General features: G+C 49.5%; 1 protein-coding gene and 1 non-coding gene across 8 annotated transcripts in view; one reads left to right on the forward strand and one right to left on the reverse strand.

The window, feature by feature from the left end:
- Nucleotides 1-634: 634 nt before the first annotated feature.
- Nucleotides 635-718, forward strand: TRNAL-UAA (transfer RNA leucine (anticodon UAA)). The gene has a single exon. It is a non-coding gene; the product is annotated as a tRNA-Leu (tRNA).
- LOC142466467 (uncharacterized) overlaps nucleotides 638-23,265 on the reverse strand; it is a 68,779-nt gene continuing 46,151 nt past the window's right edge. For 4 of the 7 annotated variants that reach the window (XM_075571434.1, XM_075571431.1, XM_075571430.1 and 1 more), the window contains 5 exons: nucleotides 8,954-9,020; nucleotides 8,699-8,797; nucleotides 8,502-8,600; nucleotides 8,139-8,240; nucleotides 638-7,996 (listed from right to left, as the gene is read on the reverse strand). In XM_075571434.1, the coding sequence (XP_075427549.1) occupies nucleotides 2,847-6,884 (4,038 nt within the window). In that variant the 5' untranslated portion in view covers nucleotides 6,885-7,996; nucleotides 8,139-8,240; nucleotides 8,502-8,600; nucleotides 8,699-8,797; nucleotides 8,954-9,020 and the 3' untranslated portion in view covers nucleotides 638-2,846. Of the gene's footprint in view, nucleotides 7,997-8,138; nucleotides 8,241-8,497; nucleotides 8,601-8,698; nucleotides 8,798-8,953; nucleotides 9,021-23,265 lie in introns of all 7 variants that reach the window. The other 3 variants (XM_075571437.1, XM_075571436.1, XM_075571433.1) reach the window with 2 other exon arrangements.

Genomic DNA, 23,265 nt, shown 5'->3' on the forward strand with positions numbered 1-23,265 from the left:
TTCCACCAAGCGGACCGCTGAATCCAGGGAAAATGCAGCGTGTCTTTTTACCCAGGAGCGGGAGGAGGGGGGCAGTATCTGTATGAACTGCTCGAGCACAAACTGTTCAAGGATCTCTGTCTTGTCACGTTTTTCCGGTTGTACATAAGTCTTTTGGCCTTAAACCCGCCCTATGTCCCGCCCCTTCCGTATCCGGTCCCGCCCCTTCCATATCCGGCCCCGCCCCCTGCGCCAATTTTGTTTTTAGGTTGACGCCCCCTGCGCCAGAAAACCGCAGTTGACGCCCCCTACGCCAAAAAAACGCGGTTGACGCCCCCTATCCAAAAAAACGTGGTTGACACCCCCCTGAGCCCATTTTTTTTTATGTGTATTTTTAATTCTTTTTTTGTGATTGGTGCGTACTGTTGACGTAGATTCGAGGGGGCGTATACATACGCGGGGCATGTCCGGGCATGTTTATAGGCATTTGGGACATGCCCGAACATGTTTTTTTTCATACGGGCAAGTCTGGACATGTTTATTATGAAATAACGCAGTGCGCATGTCAGAAAATTTCAAAAGACGTTGAAAAGAGGGCGTAGCATTTTTTTAAATTCAGACGGGATACTCCTTTAAGAGAATAAAACCCTCAAGTGTCAGGGTGGCCGAGTGGTTTAAGGCGTTGGACTTAAGATCCAATGGACGTATGTCCTCGTGGGTTCGAATCCCTCCCCCGACATAATCTTTTTATATGTATAGAGACGGTATGGGGATTAGCCGCAACAGGGGCTACATAAAAATAAAAAGTACAAGTGGATAAGAGTCAAAAATATTTATTTTTAAAAGCTACAACAGTTTCAAGCATGAAATAATTACAAGGCGTATTTACAAGTAAAATGGTAAATAAGGTATTAAAAGTCAGTTAAGGCATTAATAGACTAAATACATCTAGAGTCGTTAAGTTAGTACGATACATAGTATAGAGGGACAGCAATACAATGTCTTATTGACAGTGGGAAAATAATTAAACAGTTTATTTACAGTTTCAACCAGTCAGCCGACGGCGTTAATAGACTACCCCTCCTCTTGTTTAGTAAATACCCCGGCGGTGATGTTAAGCCAGGGGCACTTAAAGAACTCTAACGCAAATCAGAGGTTCTTTTCTGAAGTGGTAAAAGGGTTGATGAAGGAGGGGGCGTTGTATCGGGGGGCAGTATTTTTAAGCGATCCAGGCTTTCTCTATTTGTTGCATTACCCACAACCGATGAGGGGATATTCAGTTCAGCCATCGCAGACAGAAAAGGGCTCCAGCCCTGGGGTATTTTACGCTGTGTAACAGTGTGACTTTGTGTAACACCGCGTACCAAATCCAGTAAATTAGAGCCGGGTATAACCTGTTTTTTATAAATAAATTCCCCTTTGTCATTCCAGCTTGTAATATGTTTAGCCTGAAACATTTTACTGAGCAATAACTCTGCATTTTTCTTGAAGCGGGCGTTCACATTAGTAACAACCTCACGAATCAAATTGTCAGTCGTATCTGCTGAGACAATATCCTGGATGTGTAAAGGGAGAGAGGCTGTTTCACTAGTAGGCATTAAAAGGGTTATGCGGTTCTTCTCCCCTTTGCTCTGTTTAGCATGCACCAAGTATTTCTGCAGGACAGTAGTGTATCTTTTTATCCTCTGATAAATTATTGCTATTTAAGATCGCATTAATGTCTGTATCTAGGCGATGCATGGCAACTTCACGTATGTCGGCCTCTCGCTGTGGGGGACGCTGTAAACGATCCATATCTTGTTTGGGGACCAGGTACATTTTCTCAGCATATTCCATTCGCGGTTAGTGAGAAGGCCAGTCAGCAGCGGTATAGCAAAACCCAAAAGAGAGCCAATAAAGCCGCCGGACTGCTTCACCAGGCGTTTCTTTTTTACAATTGTAAATTTTTTATCGCTCAGCTTTTTTATAATTTTACGCCACTTTTTAAGTATGCCAATTTGCCGCTTTGATAAAGGTATTTTACCTTTTAGAGCATTGAGGGCTATCTCGCATATGGCGGTGACTAAATCATTAGACGCTGAACACAGAATAACTTTTCTTTGCTTTGGTGAAGCCCTTATTAATGCTTTTAAAGTATGCCAACTGCGGCGTAGTCGCTTAGACATGTTTACAACAGCGCTGCGGCTACAAGTAATGACAATTTACAGATAATTATCTCTTTTTAGAACCGTTTTTTTTTTTAAAACATAAACTGTGGGGTTGTCAGGCGGAAAGATACCGGTTCTTAAGCGGTACTCATCAGGGGTCGTGGCTCTTAAATCTACTAACAAAAAACCATATGGGGACCGTGTGGCATCTTCAAAAGCCTCTAAAAAGAAGTGTGATTTACCAGGGTACATTTGACGAGCTAAGGTGTTAATTTGTAATTTATACCTTGGATTTTTAAAAAGAACCATATACTGTATTTAGTGTTTAAATTTATGGTTCTGCTTTTTTTACCCTGGCAGAAAACATTTTGTACGAGGTACATGAAACTGGGGTTTCTGTGATGCACATACTTGGTGAATGCTTTTCAATTTCAGAGCTCTCACTGGCGGCTTCCATCAAGTCATCAACGATTGTCAAATTCACTTTACCAGGGGGAAAAAGAGCATCGTCATTAAATGTAGCGGGTATACCCTCAATAAATCTAATGTGGGGCATAGTGCTTAACAGTTCATCATAAAGATTTTGCCAGCAAGCATAAAACCATACGATATTATCAGGCCGGTGCGACAAGTGAGTGCTAGAATGCTGCAAAATCTGTTTAACAAAATAGCTTTTCCCTGAATTTGATGGTCCGGCTGATATCCATTACAGATTTATAATTAGTAACCAAAGGGTAGGGTTGTGAAGTCGTTGGTCAGCTGTCGTTTCGTGTACACACACTTTTGTGTTTTCTGTAGAGGACGCGTCTCAATCTGCCAGTAACGTTTATTTCGGACAATCCCCGCCTGTTGTACCACAATCTTTTTCTGATCTTCAGGATCAGAGTGTAGGGGGTAGTCCAGGACAATATCTTTTAAAGTGTCAAAGTTAATCAATTCAGCGTTTGCAGCGTTCAGTGTTATACCTTTAACTTTTAGACTCGTTTTACCAGTGGAAAGCTTGTAACCGTAAGTCTTGGGGCCGGCGGAAACAAATTCGGTAATGTGTGTACCAGCCGGTAGTTCACTAGTCAGCTCCCCTAAGTAGTCGCCCAGAGGCGGATTCCAGTCACCTGTTTTGCTAACAAAAATGACAGAGTCAGTGTCATGGTAGAGACACCGCTCTTGTAGCTTGTCCAAAACATTGTACAGTTCAAGACGGGCATAGGCCGTCGTAAAACAGGCAATAAAAATATTGACATTACGACCTACAGTGTATCCTTCCTTTGTATACTTCCAGCTAACCATGGCCGTGTCATCATCTAGGAAGTCTAATGATGACACATCGTATTGCGTTGAAAAGGCGTAACCAAAAAGTTCATCAGGGCTTGTTACAATACTTGTATTTTGTAAATTAGTCTTTTGACCGAATTTACCCCACAAAGAATTTAGAAACAGTTTAGAAATTTGTCTTTTTGCCGGGTTAATGTCTATTTTATCAGCGCGTAAACGTATACCCTCTTTGGAAAAATACTCGCTGATGTATTTTTGTTTTTTGGCCTCGTCTGTACACCAGCTGGGGTATCCAGATGCCTCCTGTTTGTCCCTGAGGTGCACCTTAATGTATTTAGCAAACAATTTGTCTGTATAACATTCAAAGTGCCAAATTTCAAAAATTTTACACAACCGGTACCCTTTCTTCAACGCGGCCTGAATTTCAACGGTACACCACGTACCGGTCAATGAGCGCTCCTCATCCGTATGACAGCAAGGCGTCGTCTGGTTGGTGACGGCGCATGTGCTGCATAGCGGAAACATGAGCTTGCCATTCATTTTAACAGGAAGGATGGGGAAAAATAAGTCTCTAGGCGGATAGACTTTTACTTTAGCAACCCCAAAGTACCTGTCAAAAGAGAAAAAATTCTCATAGATGATCTTAGGGTGACCGGTGGGATACATTTTGGTTTTATTGATAAAAGGATACAAGCTGGTAAAATCATAGTAATGTATACTCTCGCCGGGCGCCGCTTTGTGGTACAGCTTAATAGCGTTTGTGCGGCCGCCGTAAAGTGCATCACGGGGGTTCATGGGTTGTGGGAAATCACTTTTAAGTAGAAACGCCTTTAGTTCCGTATCGGTCTCTAACATGTGTTTCCACTCGTGCTCCCACAGCTCACGCACCGCATAGCCACATTTGGTTTTTAGAAAATGTGTTTTGATGGCTGTTTTGTGGTACAATTGACCATATGTGAGAGATGTAACAGTGTTTGTATCTTTTTCATTGTAACACATGGGACAGCCATGGTAAAAGCAGCCGTTGAATTCAAAGGCTGTTTGAACCCCATTAATCACCGCATAACCATCCAGAAAATAGTTACCCACCTTCTTTTCACCTCCCCTTAAAGCGTGCTGTATGACTATATTCTCCTTGTAAGACACATACAGTAGCCACTGTGTGGCGGGCGTAGAGAAGCGTTTTTTTGTGATGTTGTAATTGTCAGGGGGCACAATGGCGATGGTGTTACTTGGTAAAAATTTGAGCCGATACATAGCCATGCACACAGAGGCGAGGGTTGTCAGCTGAAAGGGGTCCACATTATAGACATCGTCCTCACCAATCTGAGACTCACGGTCGCTCATTACCGTATGCTCTGTCATTTCTATGACACTGGTTCTAAAGCAGATACAGGCTTTCTTCAAAATTTTTACATCCTCAATGCAATAGCTTTTAAGCTCAGCCTGAAAGTTGAAATCACAATGTTTGTTCGCTTTATACCATGTCATGAACCCCGTTTTCTCGTCGGCCATCATGTACTGGGGACCGTAATGCTCTATAGAGGGCATAGAACCGCTGTAATTTTGATTCTGTACAGTGTTAAAAAAGTGTGGGAAATGTCCTTTACTGCCTGTAAACCCCAGGGCCTGTGGCAACTTACTGAGCTTCATGGGGAGGAAATTTAAAGAGTCGATAAATCTGATATTCAGATCAGGTATTGTTACACATAATAATTTACCGCCTTGTGCTAGTAATTCTATTTTTATCTTCTCTTTAAGCAGCTGTTGCACCACAAAATAGGAATCGTAACGGCCTGCATTATGTGCGATGAAAGTGTACCCCCTAAAGGGCCTGTCTATGAATTTTTTTACAAAATCAGCCAAACACTCTGGACCCTGGAACTCCCAACCCTCAGTGCCGTCTAAAGAATGGGCACGACCTTTTTCTTCATCATCCCTTAAAGGCATGGCGTAGACATAATTTGGTATGTGTACGCCCGTCTCCTGCATGCACTCAAAGTCATAAAAAATGTAGTTGTCAGTGAGGACCGGTGGTTTGTATGGGAGCATGTAGCATAGGTGATTGTCAAAACTGGCGATGTAAGCATAACAGACTCTACACTGCAAACCTCTGCATTCCTCATGATCGTCATCTGTGTAGCGACCGCAACGGTCGCAGTATTTCTTGCGCTTACAATCTATTTTAGCAGCTTGGGCTAGTTTCTTGTGTTCACTCAAACAATCCTGTGAACGACAAAATGCCCGACACATAGGGCACCTAGGCATGTCTGCTATGACCTCAACACAATTCCGTCTGTGGCACGATCGGCAAAAATAGCGGCATGAATGGTTATTTTTGTGAGCGAATGGAGTATGACAAAAATCGCAAAAGTAATTGGCACCGATGAAAGCGTTTATTTTTTTTACGCCAAAGTAATGTGTGTCTTCATGGTATATAAATAAAACCCGCTCTTTGCAGGGCTCACTTGTATTAAAAAACTGCCATTCTCCCCGATTGTGGTAGAACACTTTAATGGTTACATTCAAGTGCTTTTCAAAGTCGGGTATGTCGCTAAAACTGACTAGACGATCATCAGGAATACCCAGGGTGCGATGTATCAAACGTGCTTTCTCCAGTAACACCGCGTCAGCCGTATCTCTCTTTTCTAACAGGGCACAAAGACTGGCTGCTAGACACAAGTTATGGCTGTCGTTATTTAAGTCAAAGAGTAATTGTCTTTTTTTGTTTACTATGCAACTGTAAGGCGTTGAATTAATGCGTCTACGGTGCATCACACCACCAACTCTGTTCTTAACAGTTATGACCAATAGTCTTAAAGTACCGTCACCAAGAACCTCCGCGTTGCTTTGTAACATGTTTGCCACATGTTCCAAAAACGTCTCAGCGCTTAAGACGTCCTTAGAGCGTTTAATAGAGTATAAAGCTCTATTTAACGTGTCACCGTCTAGACGTAATTGCACCATGTCATGGGGCCCTATGTCGGGCAGTAGTCTATTCAATGTACACTGTATAGAATCATGTACCGCCTGTAATGCCATTGAAAATGATGTTATACGATCAAGATTTACAAATTGAAAATGTTCAAAATGTTCCACAGCATTAAAATTGTGTCGTACTCTTTGGTACTGCGCTACACGTTCCAAAAATACAGACTGATCCACCGCATCATTAGGGGGCTGTACTATCAGTGGTGTATGTATTTCAACACTATTTTCAACCGGCAGTACAGGTCTTTCAACATTAATTTCATTTACAGGCGGCTCTGTCTGTACAGACATTAATGGCCGTATACCCCTCTGGGGCTGTTCGACCGCAATTAAGTTGGGGCTCATAACGGGGGTCGATAAATCACCTGTACTAACGGGCGTTAATGAGCTTTCTGGCGTGTGTTCTGGGTTGGTGTCTACAACATAATTTATCTGCTGGCCGCTCTGCGTGTTTCTGTTTAACGTGGGGTGTTGATCTAAGCCCCGGCCCACCATATTTAGTCATGAATTGGTTAGTAATTGGGCCCCGTTGCTAAATACAGTCGTTAAACGATCAAGTTTTAGTTTGAACGCCGGCTCCATACACATGTTGCGTTCGACCTGAGGCACCCAACAATGTGAATACAGTCCACGCATAAATGCGTTGATAGACCTCTTTACATCCACCCAGAAAAGGTATTCAGTGCACCCCCGGCTCTCAATGTCAGATTCGTCCTCTATACACAGCGTTGTTGTGGCTTTTGGGTGTGTATTGTCAGTACACGGTGTTGTTATTATTACGTCGTGTTTTATGTTTTGGTTGTTGGCACTTAAATCCCCCTTTAGCTGCATTACACCCTTGTGAAATATATCGCTTGAACGGCGAAGCCTTAATAACAAGGCTTTCAAGCGCTCTAAATCGCGTTCATGCTCTTTCACAAATATCAATGTTTTCAAGTCGCTTATTACATTTTCTATAAGCCGATTTAAATCTATCCAAAAAACAAAATGATTATAGAACCAGCGCCAATAATGCGGTGTATCAATGTCATTAATCGTCGTGCAGTTAACTGACTGACCTTTCTGCGCCCCATGATCATTGTTTGTGACAGTCGTGATGTCCTGTAAAGGAAACCCTTGGCTTTTACTGTTTGTGACAGGTGTGATGTCCTGTAAAGGAAACCCTTGGCTTTTACTGTTTGTGACCGGTGTGATGTCCTGTAAAGGAGACCCTTGGCTTTTACTGTTTGTGACAGGTGTGATGTCCTGTAAAGGAACCCTTCGTCTTTTAATTGTTGGCTGTGCAACATCAGGGTCATTTACACGTGGGCGTCTGCCAAAGTCAATTCTACGCAATATATTTTCCAACTGGGCTTGTTGCCGGCCTGATACAGGCGTTGTGTTTATGCGTGCTGACTCACCGCCGGTGGCACGCGAAATGATATCAGCCGTTGCTGTTGGGGAGTTCAACATTGTAGCTGGCGGTGGTTCAATTGTAACAGTAACCGTTGTTGTTGGTCGCTTTAGACCGTACAAAGCTTTTGATGTGCTGGGCTGCTCATTGTCGTGTGCTGGGTTACATTTGTCAGGAACACGTCTAGTAGCTTGTCTTACGGTCGTCTTTGAGGCTAAAAACATCAACAACAAAAAAAATACTGTCAGCTCATTTCATTAATAGATTAAAGTCCAGACAGCTTGAGGAACTATGGTAGTACTACATTACACAACACCACGTATATAGCTGCTTGAATGGCAACACAATATACTCACCAGGCTTTTCAGGTTGCGGGGCCCGTGGTTTCTTGTTCTGGGTTTGCATTTCAGCGGCGACTCTTGGGCTTCTAACGCTTTGGGGCCGGTGCATTTTTGAAGCTGTGAACAATGGCCTCTTTATTAAAAAGTTTTATAATAGACAGCATCATTTAAAAATAAAAAAATAACTACACAATTATTGTGGCTGCATGACCCCTAATGTTGGCTATAAAAAAAAAAAGTGTAATAAAATGAATAGAAACACTCTCTTAGTCCACTTAGATATATAATTACAGCCGTAATCTATAAAGTTTTAAATAAGTTCAAAACATGTCTATAGTGTTAGTTTTAAATATAACAGCGATACATTGTCATACCTACCCCGTTTTTGATTTGTCATTATGGACGGTTCAGGGCTGTGCTGTTTGATCGAACGTTTGACAGCTCGTACACCGTTTTCCGTACCCGCCTTGGTTTGTTCTGAACGACATAAAAGACCGCATAGGTGGTTATTCATGTACACAGGCAACTTTAAAAGTAAAAAAAGTATCTGCATCCGCTTTTATATAAATACGCACCATCGGTGACCGGTTTTCCAACTCGACAGTCTAGATCGTTATATAGAAGCTTATAATCGTCATTAGCCACCCGCTCAGCTTCAAGTGCAGCAGCCAAAACTACATGAAAGAAAATTACAAAAAATAAAAATAAATAAATAAAAATAAAAAATAAAATATATATATTTTTTTAAAAGTGTATAAAAACAGTCTAAGCATTTAGTATGTTAGCATAATAAAATAGCGCTGTCTTAAGCGGTCTCTGTAGATTCTTACATTCTTGGTCTGCCTCTGTGGAACTCCCCTGTGTATTTTCGGCAATATTTGTTTGGAAGCGGTCAGCCTGCATGTGTTATAAAGTACAATCAATTCTAGGCCTTTAAATATTATCATTAAAATGCCTTCAATATAGTCTAATAAAAAAACGGACAAAAAACAAAACAGTCAATGCTATTAAAATACACTAAATATCATGATATAAAATAGATGATACTATATTATCACGGGGGCCCCTTTTTAGAAAAATAAAATACATTAAATGCTACTTTGAAAAAACATATATGAATAAAACAATACACTCAATATACGTTAACTAGCTGAGAGACCCGGCGTTGCCCGGGATGTAATGTTCCCGCTCCTCTCTGTCTCCTCTCTCCACCCCCCTCTCTCTGTTTGTCCCCCATTCACATCAATCCAGTCCCCCCCCTCCCTCCTTTACAGCTCTGTTTGTCCCCCTTTACAGCTTCATGCAGTGTGTGCGTCAGTCAGTCAGTGTGTGTGTGTGTGTGTGTGCGCGTGCGTCAGTGATTCTGACGCAGAAACACAAACACACACACACAGACTGAGTGACGCGCACACACACTGTCAGTGTGTGCGTGCGTGTGTGCCTCAGTCAGTGTGTGTGTGTGTGTGTGTGCGCCAGTCAGTGTGTGTGTGTGTGTGTGCGCCAGTCCGTGTGTGTGTGTGTGCGCCAGTCAGTGTGTGTGTGTGTGTGCCAGTCAGTGTGTGTGTGTGCGCCAGTCAGTGTGTGTGTGTGCGCCAGTCAGTGTGTGTGTGTGCGCCAGTCAGTGTGTGTGTGTGCGCCAGTCAGTGTGTCTGTGCGTGCGTCAGTCAGGGTGTGTGTGCGTGCGTCAGTCAGGGTGTGTGTGCGTGCGTCAGTCAGGGTGTGTGTGTGCGTGCGTCAGTCATGGTGTGTGTGCGTGCGTCAGTCAGGGTGTGTGTGTGCGTGCGTCAGTCAGGGTGTGTGTGTGCGTGCGTCAGTCAGGGTGTGTGTGTGCGTGCGTCAGTCAGGGTGTGTGTGCGCGTGCGTCAGTCAGGGTGTGTGTGCGCGTGCGTCAGTCAGTGTCTGTGTGCGCGTGCGTCAGTCAGGGTGTGTGTGCGCGTGCGTCAGTCAGGGTGTGTGTGCGCGTGCGTCAGTCAGGGTGTGTGTGCGTGCGTCAGTCAGGGTGTGTGTGCGCGTGCGTCAGTCAGGGTGTGTGTGCGCGTGCGTCAGTCAGGGTGTGTGTGTGCGTGCGTCAGCCAGGGTGTGTGTGTGCGTGCGTCAGTCAGGGTGTGTGTGTGCGTGCGTCAGTCAGGGTGTGTGTGTGCGTGCGTGCGTCAGTCAGGGTGTGTGTGCATGCGTCAGTCAGGGTGTGTGTTCGTGCGTCAGTCAGGGTGTGTGTGCGTGCGTCAGTCATTGTGTGTGTGTGCGTGCGTCAGTCAGGGTGTGTGTGTGTGCGTGCATCAATCAGGGTGTGTGTGTGCGTGCGTGCGTCAGTCAGGGTGTGTGTGCATGCGTCAGTCAGGGTGTGTGTTCGTGCGTCAGTCAGGGTGTGTGTGCGTGCGTCAGTCATTGTGTGTGTGTGCGTGCGTCAGTCAGGGTGTGTGTGTGTGCGTGCATCAATCAGGGTGTGTGTGTGCGTGCGTCAGTCAGGGTGTGTGTGCGCGTGCGTCAGTCAGGGTGTGTGTGCGCGTGCGTCAGTCAGGTTGTGTGTGCGCGTGCGTCAGTCAGGGTGTGTGTGCGCGTGCGTCAGTCAGTGTGTGTGTGCACGTGCGTCAGTCAGGGTGTGTGTGCACGTGCGTCAGTCAGGGTGTGTGTGCGTGCGTCAGTCAGGGTGTGTGTGCGTGCGTCAGTCAGGGTGTCTGTGCGTGCGTCAGTCAGGGTGTGTGTGCGTGCGTCAGTTAGGGTGTGTGTGCGTGCGTCAGTCAGGGTGTGTGTGCGTGCGTCAGTCAGGGTGTGTGTGCGCGTGCGTCAGTCAGGGTGTGTGTGCGCGTGCGTCAGCCAGGGTGTGTGTGCGCGTGCGTCAGTCAGGGTGTGTGTGCGCGTGCGTCAGTCAGGGTGTGTGTGCGTGCGTCAGTCAGGGTGTGTGTGCGCGTGCGTCAGTCAGGGTGTGTGTGCGCGTGCGTCAGTCAGGGTGTGTGTGTGCGTGCGTCAGTCAGGGTGTGTGTGTACGTGCGTCAGTAAGGGTGTGTGTGAGCGTGCATCAGTCAGGGTGTGTGTGCGTGCGTCAGTCAGGGTGTGTGTGCGTGCGTCAGTCATTGTGTGTGTGTGCGTGCGTCAGTCAGGGTGTGTGTGTGTGCGTGCATCAGTCAGGGTGTGTGTGTGCGTGCGTCAGTCAGGGTGTGTGTGCGCGTGCGTCAGTCAGGGTGTGTGTGCGCGTGCGTCAGTCAGGGTGTGTGTGCGCGTGCGTCAGTCAGGGTGTGTGTGCGCGTGCGTCAGTCAGGGTGTGTGTGCACGTGCATCAGTCAGGGTGTCTGTGCACGTGCGTCAGTCAGGGTGTGTGTGCGTGCGTCAGTCAGGGTGTGTGTGCGCGTGCGTCAGTCAGGGTGTGTGTGCGCGTGCGTCAGTCTGGGTGTGTGCGCGTGCGTCAATCAGGATGTGTGTGCGCATGCGTCAGTCAGGGTGTGTGTGTGCGTCAGTCAGGGTGTGTGTGTGCGTTCGTCAGTCAGGGTGTGTGTGCGTGCGTCAGTCAGGGTGTGTGTGCGTGCGTCAGTCAGGGTGTGTGTGCGTGCATCAGTCAGGGTGTGTGTGCGTGCATCAGTCAGGATGTGTGTGCGCGTGCGTCAGTCAGGGTGTGTGTGCGCGTGTGTCAGTCAGGGTGTGTGTGCGCGTGCGTCAGTCAGGGTGTGTGTGCGCGTGCGTCAGTCAGGGTGTGTGCACGTGCGTCAGTCAGGGTGTGTGTGTGCGTGCGTCAGTCAGGGTTTGTGTGTGCGTGCGTCAGTCAGGGTGTGTGTGTACGTGCGTCAGTAAGGGTGTGTGTGAGCGTGCATCAGTCAGGGTGTGTGTGTGCGTGCGTCAGTCAGGGTGTGTGTGTGCGTGCGTCAGTCAGGGTGTGTGTGTGCGTGCGTCAGTCAGGGTGTGTGTGTGCGTGCGTCAGTCAGGGTGTGTGTGCGTGCGTCAGTCAGGGTGTGTGTGCGTGCGTCAGTCAGGGTGTGTGTGCGTGCGTCAGTCAGGGTGTGTGTGCGTGCATCAGTCAGGGTGTGTGTGCGTGCGTCAGTCAGGGTGTGTGTGCGCGTGCGTCAGTCAGGGTGTGTGTGCGTGCGTCAGTCAGGGTGTGTGTGCGTGCGTCAGTCAGGGTGTGTGTGCGTGTGTGTGTGCGTCAGTCAGTATGTGTGTCTCAGGTGTGTGCGTTAGTCAGGGTGTGTGTACGCGCGTCAGTCAATGTGTGTGCGTGGGCGCCATTCAGTGTGTGTCAGGCAGTCAGTGTGTGTGTGTGCCTCAGTCAGTGTGCGTCAGTCAGTGTTTGCGTGCGGCAGTGAGTGGGTGAGTGGGTGAGTGGGTGAGTGTCTGTGTGTGTCTGTGTGTGAGTCAGTGTGTGTCAGTCAGTGTGTGACTGTGTGTCAGTCAGTGTGTGTCAGTCAGTGTGTGTCAGTCAGTGTGTGACTGTGTGTCAGTCAGTGTGTGTCAGTCAGTGTGTGACTGTGTGTCAGTCAGTGTGTGTCAGTCAGTGTCTGACTGTGTGTGTGTGTGTCACTGTGTGTGTGTGTCACTGTGTGTGTGTGTGTCACTGTGTGTGTGTGTGTGTGTCACTGTGTGTGTGTGTACCTCCTTGCGCCAGCCGGTGCTCCCGGCCGCGCGGGGGGGGGGGGGTTGTGTGTGTGTGGGGGGGTTGTGTGTGTGTGTGGGGGGGGGTTGTGTGGTGGGGGGGGTTGTGTGGTGGGGGGGGTTGTGTGGAGGGGGGGGAGGTTACCTCCTTGCGCCAGCCGGTGCTCCCGGCCGCGGGGGGGGGGGGGTTGTGTGTGGTGGGGGGGGGAAGGTTACCTCCTTGCGCCCCCGGTGCTCCCGGCTCGGCCGCGGGGGGGTTGTGTGTGGGGGGGGGGGGGTTACCTCCTTGCGCCCCCGGTGCTCCCGGCTCGGCCGCGGGGGGGGTTGTGAGTGGGGGGGGAGGTTACCTCCTTGCGCCCCCGGTGCTCCCGGCTCGGCCGCGGGGGGGTTGTGTGTGGGGGGGGGGGTTACCTCCTTGCGCCCCCGGTGCTCCCAGCTCGGCCGCGGGGGGGGTTGTGTGTGTGGGGGGGGAGGTTACCTCCTTGCGTCCCCGGTGCTCCCGGCTCGGCCGCGGGGGGGTTGTGTGTGTGGGGGGGAGGTTACCTCCTTGCGCCCCCGGTGCTCCCGGCTCGGCCGCGGGGGGGTTAACTGCTTGCTGGCGCTCCCGGCGGTAAGACGGGGCCGCGATGAGAAGAGCTGAGTGAGCAGGCGGCGGGAGTTTTGCTGGCGGCGGGAGTTTTGCTGGCGGCGGGAGTTTTGCTGGCGGCGGGAGTTTTGCTGGAGGCGGGATGTTTGCTGGCGGTGTGTGAGAGGTGAGGTGGAGTAGGCTTGGCGCCGGGGAGGCTGAGGTTTGCGGTAAGGGGGGCGGGGGGTTTGCGGTGAGGGGGGGCGGGGAGTTTGCGGTGAGGGGGGGCGGGGGGTTTCCGGTGAGGGGGGGCGGGGAGTTTGCGGTGAGGGGGGGCGGGGGGTTTGCGGTGAGGGGGGGCGGGGGGTTTGCGGTGCGGGGGGCACACACACACACACACACACACACACACACGACGGGAGTGAGAGGTGGTGGAGAGTGGGACTGGCGCAGATCTGAGGAGAGTGAGTGAGTGAGTGACTGTGTGTGTGAGTGTGTGTGTGTGTGTGTGTGTCTCTCCTTTGGCCTGTCACTCCGCCTCAGGCCAATGAGAGGTGTGCAGGGGTGGGCGGGCAGGCCAATGAGAAGTGTGCAGAGGCGGGCGGACGGGCCAAGGGAGCAATCTCATTGGCCTGGCCCAAGGTCCAATGGGATTGCCGCTAGGGACACAGGGAGGGACACAGGGAGACACATACAGACATAGAAACATATGACTGTTTGAGAAATATATAGTAGATAAAAAAAAGGCCCTGTATATTACATAAAGATTACATAAAAATACATTCAATGCCATTAAATACATTAATTAGCAGTCTATAAAATAATATATCAAGGGTTTAGGTATATTATATCACAGTTTTAGGTATAATATATTACGGCCTTAGGCTCTACAGGATGTACTATATTATCAACGGGGCCACTTTTTAGAAAAAAAACATTAAATGTTAATTTGAAAAGACATATATGAATAAATCAATACACTCAATATACGCTAATAAAAAAAAGGCCCTGTATATTACATAAAGTTTACATAAAAATACATTCAATGCCATTAAAATACATTAATTAGCAGTCTATAAAATAATATATCAAGGGTTTAGGTATATTATATCACAGTTTTAGGTATAATATATTACGGCCTTAGGCTCTACAGGATGTACTATATTATCAACTGGGCCACTTTTTAGAAAAAAACATTAAATGTTAATTTGAAAAGCCATATATGAATAAATCAATACACTCAATATACGCTAATAAAAAAAAGGCCCTGTATATTACATAAAGTTTACATAAAAATACATTCAATGTTAATTTGAAAAGCCATATATGAATAAAACAATAGGCAAGTTATTACATATAGAATACATAAAAACACAATCAACATAACAACATAATAATAATATATTACGGTCTTAGCCGCTATAGGTTATACTATATTATCACATGTGTAAACTTTAAGAAAAATAAATACGTTATCTGTTATTTTGAAAAAAAGACAGACATGAATAAAACAATACAATAAATATTATGTTTACTCACCATGGCCGTTATATTGAGAGCACTGCTAGGCACAGACTGGATAGAAGGGCACTCAAGAGCAATGAGGCTAGAGACTGAAGAATTTCAAAACCACCTCTTAAATAGTGTTTTCTTGAGGATCTAACACTTCGTAGCTCCACCTTCAAGGGCTAGGGGGGTCTGACCACTCCTCTTGAGGCTGTCTTGTTCTTTGTTTAATAGTTTTAATTATTATAAGGTCTGTTTATAGGCAACACTTCTGGTTTATTATATATATATATATTTTTTTTTTTTTGCACTAACTTATCTATATTATGAAAGTGCTGTAAAAGACCATAAAAATAAAATAAACCGAGACATTGTTGGCAATGTATAATATAATTAGTCTTTTATTAAACATTACATATCAGACACATGTTTTTAAAAAAATGGGTTATATATTTTTATAACAGGCCACACATTTCTGTGTACAGTCAATGTGTACATATCCCCGCTTAAAATGGCTCATACGCTTTCTCACAAAATTAGCGACTATGCGGTCATTTTTTTTAAAATCATTAGTGAAACTTTTTAAGATCTCTTCAAATGTTAAACCTTTACACATATGATGAATGAAAAAAATACAAAATTCACCGCAGACAGACGACAAAGTATCTTGCAACTGTGCGTTCTGAAACGTTATGCGTTTCACGTTCGTATTTAAAAATTGTAAAATTTCTTTAGGAAAGAGTTCACTTTTTGGTGATAATCCGTATGAGTCGAAAAAATGTCCAGAACCATCTGTATCAAAACAAATATCGACAACCAGTGCTCACCAGGACCGTTATGAGGATGTGTATTTATGATGAAACCTGTGGGTGCATTTGTCAGCGCGCGACCGGGTAATAAATCGCAGGGGTAAATGCCTTGAAACAGTCCACGGGTGAATCGATCGGCGCTTAAAAACTGCGTTATTTGAACGGTATTCATTCTTTTTTTTTATTCAGAGTAAGTCATATAACACTTCTCTTCTCTGGTTTATCTCAATAACGTTATCAAAAACGCCGTACACAATAATATTAACGGTTCTATCCAGAGCCCTTGAAAAGCGTATTTCAGCCCTCAGGTTTCCATTGCGAATTAGTGAGAAGTGTCCACCGCGTTCCTGATCGGGTGACAAATCAAACGCAAACAGCGTGTACCCCTCAACATACTCTTCACGATTAATGAGAAATCCAGCGTCTGCATTTTGTTTACCGGCAATTTGTACCAGTGCCATGTATTCTCTAATAGAATTAGCATTCTCAAAGTCTGGTTGAAACGGTTTTGTCGGTATTTGTTCGCCGTCTAAATACAGCGCTGCAAAATTCACATGGTTGTGTTTGAAACAAAGGGGTTTTTTATCGTAAGCACCAGAAAAAACGTCATTATCAACGAATCCTATAATGACCAGTTTGGGTAACTGCCCCAAAAACAGGTTTTCTAGATTGCATATGCGGCTTCCGACCGCGATGCTATAAATTTTCATCCCCACACGGTCGATAGTGTATTTTGCGTTGCCGCTTAAAAGCCCCTGCGCATGACCTATGCGCACTGCCGGCGCAATTTGCACCCTTTTGACAAACAGCGATGCGTTTAGAATTTGAATCTTAAACGGCCTAGCCTCAGCAGACATTAAACAAAATGTATCTTTATTTCTAGTGAGTTTAATTTTTAAGTCCAGACCGTTCAGTATAAGCTTCTCTTGAACTTGATGGACCTACGTCTTTTTTCAACCTCATCTACTATGTAACTATGTAACTATGTATGCGCGGATCCATCACCGAGAACGCTAAATGTGTAACGGTCATACGGTTCGTCTGTTCATAATGCATAAGCTGTACCCACTGTTTGCAGACGGTTTCGCACACGGTCAATACGCCTTCCACGGTGTGTGGAGTGTTCTGAGACATGTAGTAGCGCGGGAATTTATCGCAGAATTCCTTGGTCAACGCTATGTAGTCTTCACCATGTATCGCATCCTGTCGCACCAGCAGAGGCGTACCGTTTATCATGTAATATAGCAGAGAACCCAACATCCAAGCGTTCGCCAGCGCAAACGTAGGGCCTTCCGTCAGACCCAACTTTCTCTTTTCCTCTACTTCATGTATGATCACCTCTGGGGCTAAAGACTGCCTGTACACGTGATTGCGCAGTACGGGGTTAGTGTCAAAAGGTTTGATTCAAACCCTGTAGTAGTCTCGCGCCAACGGTTCCAGATATATATGCGCCAAACCGACCTGGCCGTCGATCTTTTTAGATTCTAAAAACAGTAAGCCTTTGATGAGTTGTGTGATGTACCTCATAGGATCGGCGAATACTATCGCCATGTTTAAGGCTAGGGGTATGCCCGGGTTTGCATGACCAAGGCCATGCTGCTATTCTCATTCAGTACAGAAATGGTGTATACAGGGCAAATGTAGGCAGACCGTGCATGTGTCGAGAGTGTGAGGCGCCTCACCATAGGTGTACCGAGCATCTCGTTCCAGCGCCATGGAACACTCAAAATGACTTGTGACGGTTCTGCTAGTGTCCATCAGATGCGTCAACAGCTGATTGCGGAACCACAATAATGTTTTGGTCGCTAAATAACATTCCCACCAGAGCACGAGCTGCACGGCGCGCTCATCCTCCGGTTCTTGCATGTCGTAATAATCAGCCTGGGCTGAACTGTGTAAGCGGGTTAGTTACTTGAAACGGCGGTAACTTGACGCCGGGCGGTTCTGTCCTGGACTGCTCGGTCGTGTCGCTTACTATAATAGTTTTGTTCTGGACTAATATGAGACTCGGACAGTAATACGAAAATACGTTTGAAAACAGGTAACTCGGGAATTTCGAGTCAATGTTCTTAAGTCTGGTCAGGCAGAGGTTGGTGGTTTGCAGGGAGGAGTGAACGCCGCCATTCGCGTACACGTTCTTTCCCTCCAAGCCCAAAAAGGAGTCCTCCGCGCTGGTCGACGCGTCGTCTCCGAATTCGTGCGTTATGTTGCTGTACGTGTACCTGCCGTCGGGCAGCGTCCACAACCTGTCGGTGGAGCGCAGGTCCAACAGACACAGTTTCAATTTAAGTAACCGTACATCGGGGCACCGGGAACCGACCAATGCGTGACCGGTCGCCTTGTCGTACGTCACGTCTAGGTGCTGTTGGCCGGACGCCAAACGTAACAGTTCTTTGTTAGGAATCTGCTTGACCTCCGCCATGTGCGGTAAACTGTTCGGGTTGTGTAACGACCTGGAGTGAAGAGCCAAATGTTCCCACCGTTTCATTAGGTCAGTCTGCAAGTAGAACGCAAACAGTTCAAACAGTACCGCGATGTCGGTGTTGATGACGTAGGTGAAAAAACCACGGGTTGTTGCTATTGGTTAATATTTTAATATGTTTAGCCAGTGGTAGGGCTCCTATGGCCGTCGGCGCGATCACCGTGGTTAGGTTCTGTATTTGTTTTTTAAAAGCCTCCCTGGTGCCAAGTATTTCTGTTTGCTGCGGCCCCCGCACCCTCCATATGTCGTACACCAACTGACACACCATATGGCACACCTTCTGGTACGCCACGTCGCGGATAGCCGTGTTTAACCGCGCGTAGGAGGTCTTGCATGATTCCGAATTCGAATCCTCGATGACCAGAAAGAGATTGTGATACACCATCGATGCCATTTTGATAAGGACATCGTGTTCCACTTTGGGACTGAACGCTGACGGGAGCAGCAGGGCGCTGAAACACCACCCGATCGCTCCACAACTACCTGAACAGGCGCAAGTGGCACAAAACACAAATGAACGCCGTCACCGACCCCGTGTTAAAAAGGTAACACGACTGACAGCAGACCGAGAGGAAACTGTGCGCCAATTCCATGTAGCGGGTCTCGCCGTACCTCTGTCAACTAACGATCACGGCCACGGGCCGCCTTAAGCTCAACACCATACACGAACTTTTAAACGAACACATGGTGGCCGACCGGAACCTGTTTGCCGTCTACGGGGATACGGACAGTTTGATGTTTACCACGCATAATCCGTTCATGGCGGAACTCCAGAAAGATGTTTGCGAACGCGTAGACACGTGGCACGCTGATGCCGAGCGGCGCATGGTGCAGGCAGTCGGTGTTCAGATGGAGCAGGTGAATGGATTTCGAGAGGTCGAGCAGCGCGCTCTCGTAGACAACACCCTTTGGAACATGTATTACATACGCGACGACGGAACACAAGACCCGTTAACGCGTGGCACAGTCGACGGTCGCGCGACGTGGATGTGCGGAGGAGTAGGTGTGGCCGCTGTGTATCGAGCAACCAGTATAACCGATCTGTGTTTCGAACACTGCGCTAGCGTCAGAATACATTTTCAAAAGAAGATGCACCTGGCTTTGGTGCACGAACCGTGTCTGTTGATCGGCATACGCGTTCACGCGAAAGTGAAGATGCAGGGTGTAGTGGCGAAGAAGAGCACCGCTGTCGGCGCTACCAACTCCCTCACCGAGCGCTTTATCGACATACTGTTACACGGTCATGCGTTGGTCGCGACGAACACGCTGGATAGATACGTCACCAAACCATGGATTAGTCTCGCGGCGGGCAATGTATTTTATTACTGCGACCACCTTACCAAAACCGCGGACACGTCGTGGAGGAAAATACGCGATACGACCAGGGTGACAGAGTGATGTCCCTTATCCGCACCACCTCGGGGACGCGCTTTGCATTGCACCAGACGTGGTCCGGTACTTGCCTAAACCACATGCTCAATTACGATAACGCCACTGCCAGGTGCCTGCTGTTTGATCAGGTCTGTTACCACATTGCATTTGTCAGCGTCGCGGGGTTTACGCCGTGGCGCAATCTGACCAAGTACGCAAACCCGGACAGGGCAGAACACGTTTATAGCAAAAGCGTCCGCCTGGGGCTCGACGTGTGTCATGGGAGCAACGTGCCCTACGTCACCCTGTGATCTCACAAGGAGGATCCTCACAAATACGCGCTGTTCCCTCCGGGCTGCGCTAAACAGGATCCGACCAACACGTTTTTCAAAGGCTATTTGTTCGACACGAAGCTCAGCATGCTGTGGAGGGACACTTTGGGTCACCGGCTGCCGGGCAACACCCTCGCGGCCGACCTATGGGACGGTTTTTTCGCATGTTACCGACGACACTCTGCGCGAGTGGAAAGGCGCCCATTACCCGTGACATCAGTCAGGGGGTGTGCGTGCGTCAGTCAGGGGGTGTGTGTGCGTCAGTCAGGGGGGGGTGCGTGCATCAGTCAGGGGGTGTGCGTGCGTCAGTCAGGGTTTGTGTGCGTGCGTCAGTCAGGGTTTGTGTGCGTGCGTCAGTCAGGGTTTGTGTGCGTGCGTCAGTCAGGGTTTGTGTGCGTGCGTCAGTCAGGGGGTGTGCGTGCGTCAGTGTGTGTGAGTGTGTGCGTGCGTCAGTCAGGGTTTGTGTGCGTGCGTCAGTCACGGGGTGTGTGCGTGCGTCAGTCAGGGGGTGTGCGTGCGTCAGTCAGGGTTTGTGTGCGTGCGTCAGTCAGGGGGTGTGCCTGCGTCAGTGTGTGTGTGCGTGCGCCAGTCAGGGTTTGTGTGCGTGCGTCAGTCAGGGGGTGTGCGTGCGTCAGTGTGTGTGTGTGTGCGTGCGTCAGTCAGGGTTTGTGTGTGTGCGTCAGTCAGGAGGTGTGTGCGTGCGTCAGTCAGGGGGTGTGCGTGTGCGTCAGTCAGGAGGTGTGTGCGTGCGTCAGTCAGGGGGTGTGTGTGTGCGTCAGTCAGGGTATGTGTGTGTGCGTCAGTCAGGAGGTGTGTGCGTGCGTCAGTCAGGGGGTGTGCGTGCGTCAGTCAGGGTGTGTGTGCGTGCGTCAGTCAGGGGGTGTGCGTGCGTCAGTCAGGGTGTGTGCGAGCGTCAGTCAGGAGGTGTGTTCCTGCGTCAGTCAGGGTGTGTGTGTGCGTGCGTCAGTCAGGGTTTGTGTGCATGCGTCAGTCAGGGTTTGTGTGCGTGCGTCAGTCAGGGTGTGTGTGCGTGCGTCAGTCAGGGTGTGTGTGTGTGCGTCAGTCAGGGTTTGCGTGCGTGCGTCAGTCAGGGTTTTTGTGCGTGTGTCAGTCAGGGGGTGTGCGTGCGTCAGTCAGGGGGTGTGTGTGCGTCAGTCAGGGGGTGTGTGCGTGCATCAGTCAGGGGGTGTGTGCGTGCGCCAGTCAGGGTGTGTGCGTGCGTCAGTCAGGGGGTGTGCGTGCGTCAGTCAGAGGGTGTGCGTGCGTCAGTCAGGGGGTGTGTGTGTGCGTCAGTCAGGGGGTGTGTACGTGCGTCAGTCAGGGTGTATGTGTGCGTCAGTCAGGGTGTGTGCGTGCGTCAGTCAGGTGGTGTGCGTGCGTCAGTCAGGGGGTGTGTGCGTGCGTCAGTCAGGGGGTGTGCGTGCGTCAGTCAGGGGGTGTGCGTGCGTCAGTCAGGGGGTGTGTGCGTGCGTCAGTCAGGAGGTGTGTGCGTGCGTCAGTCAGGGGGTGTGTGTGTGCGTCAGTCAGGGGGTGTGTGCGTGCGTCAGTCAGGGGGTGTGCGTGCGTCAGTCAGGGGGTGTGCGTGCGTCAGTGTGTGTGTGTGCGTCAGTCAGGGGGTGTGTGCGTGCGTCAGTCAAGGGGTGTGCGTGCGTCAGTCAGGGGGGGTGCGTGCGTCAGTCAGGGGGGGTGCGTGCGTCAGTCAGGGGGTGTGTGCGTGCGCCAGTCAGGGGGTGTGCGTGCGTCAGTGTGTGTGTGTGCGTCAGTCAGGGGGTGTGTGCGTGCGTCAGTCAGGGGGTGTGCGTGCGTCAGTCAGGGGGTGTGTGTGCGTCAGTCAGGGGGGGGTGCGTGCATCAGTCAGGGGGTGTGCGTGCGTCAGTAAGGGGGTGTGCGTGCGTCAGTCAGGGTTTGTGTGCGTGCGTCAGTCAGGGTTTGTGTGCGTGCGTCAGTCAGGGTTTGTGTGCGTGCGTCAGTCAGGGGGTGTGCGTTTGTCAGTGTGTGTGTGTGTGTGTGCGTGCGTCAGTCAGGGTTTGTGTGCGTGCGTCAGTCAGGGGGTGTGTGCGTGCGTCAGTCAGGGGGTGTGCGTGCGTCAGTCAGGGTTTGTGTGCGTGCGTCAGTCAGGGGGTGTGCCTGCGTCAGTGTGTGTGTGTGTGCGTGCGCCAGTCAGGGTTTGTGTGCGTGCATCAGTCAGGGGGTGTGCGTGCGTCAGTGTGTGTGTGTGTGCGTGCGTCAGTCAGGGTTTGTGTGTGTGCGTCAGTCAGGAGGTGTGTGCGTGCGTCAGTCAGGGGGTGTGCGTGTGCGTCAGTCAGGAGGTGTGTGCGTGCGTCAGTCAGGGGGTGTGTGTGTGCGTCAGTCAGGGTATGTGTGTGTGCGTCAGTCAGGGGGTGTGCGTGCGTCAGTCAGGGTGTGTGTGCGTGCGTCAGTCAGGGGGTGTGCGTGCGTCAGTGTGTGTGTGTGCGTGCGTCAGTCAGGGTTTGTGTGCGTGCGTCAGTCAGGGTGTGTGTGCGTGCGTCAGTCAGGGGTGTGCGTGCGTCAGTCAGGGTTTGTGTGCGTGCGTCAGTCAGGGGGTGTGCCTGCGTCAGTGTGTGTGTGCGTGCGCCAGTCAGGGTTTGTGTGCGTGCATCAGTCAGGGGGTGTGCGTGCGTCAGTGTGTGTGTGTGTGCGTGCGTCAGTCAGGGTTTGTGTGTGTGCGTCAGTCAGGAGGTGTGTGCGTGCGTCAGTCAGGGGGTGTGCGTTTGCGTCAGTCAGGAGGTGTGTGCGTGCGTCAGTCAGGGGGTGTGTGTGTGCGTCAGTCAGGGTATGTGTGTGTGCGTCAGTCAGGAGGTGTGTGCGTGTGTCAGTCAGGGGGTGTGCGTGCGTCAGTCAGGGTGTGTGTGCGTGCGTCAGTCAGGGGGTGTGCGTGCGTCAGTCAGGGTGTGTGCGAGCGTCAGTCAGGAGGTGTGTTCCTGCGTCAGTCAGGGTGTGTGTGTGCGTGCGTCAGTCAGGGTTTGTGTGCGTGCGTCAGTCAGGGTTTGTGTGCGTGCGTCAGTCAGGGTGTGTGTGCGTGCGTCAGTCAGGGTGTGTGTGCGTGCGTCAGTCAGGGTTTGTGTGTGTGCGTCAGTCAGGAGGTGTGTGCGTGCGTCAGTCAGGGGGTGTGCGTTTGCGTCAGTCAGGAGGTGTGTGCGTGCGTCAGTCAGGGGGTGTGTGTGTGCGTCAGTCAGGGTATGTGTGTGTGCGTCAGTCAGGAGGTGTGTGCGTGTGTCAGTCAGGGGGTGTGCGTGCGTCAGTCAGGGTGTGTGTGCGTGCGTCAGTCAGGGGGTGTGTGTGTGCGTCAGTCAGGGGGTGTGTGCGTGCGTCAGTCAGGGTGTGTGCGTGCGTCAGTCAGGGTGTGTGCGTGCGTCAGTCAGGTGGTGTGCGTGCGTCAGTGTGTGTGTGTGTGCGTGCGTCAGTCAGGGTTTGTGTGTGTGCGTCAGTCAGGAGGTGTGTGCGTGCGTCAGTCAGGGGGTGTGCGTTTGCGTCAGTC

This window comes from Ascaphus truei, chromosome 15 (genome assembly GCF_040206685.1).
Source record: "Ascaphus truei isolate aAscTru1 chromosome 15, aAscTru1.hap1, whole genome shotgun sequence".
Classification (NCBI taxonomy): Eukaryota; Metazoa; Chordata; class Amphibia; order Anura; family Ascaphidae; genus Ascaphus; species Ascaphus truei.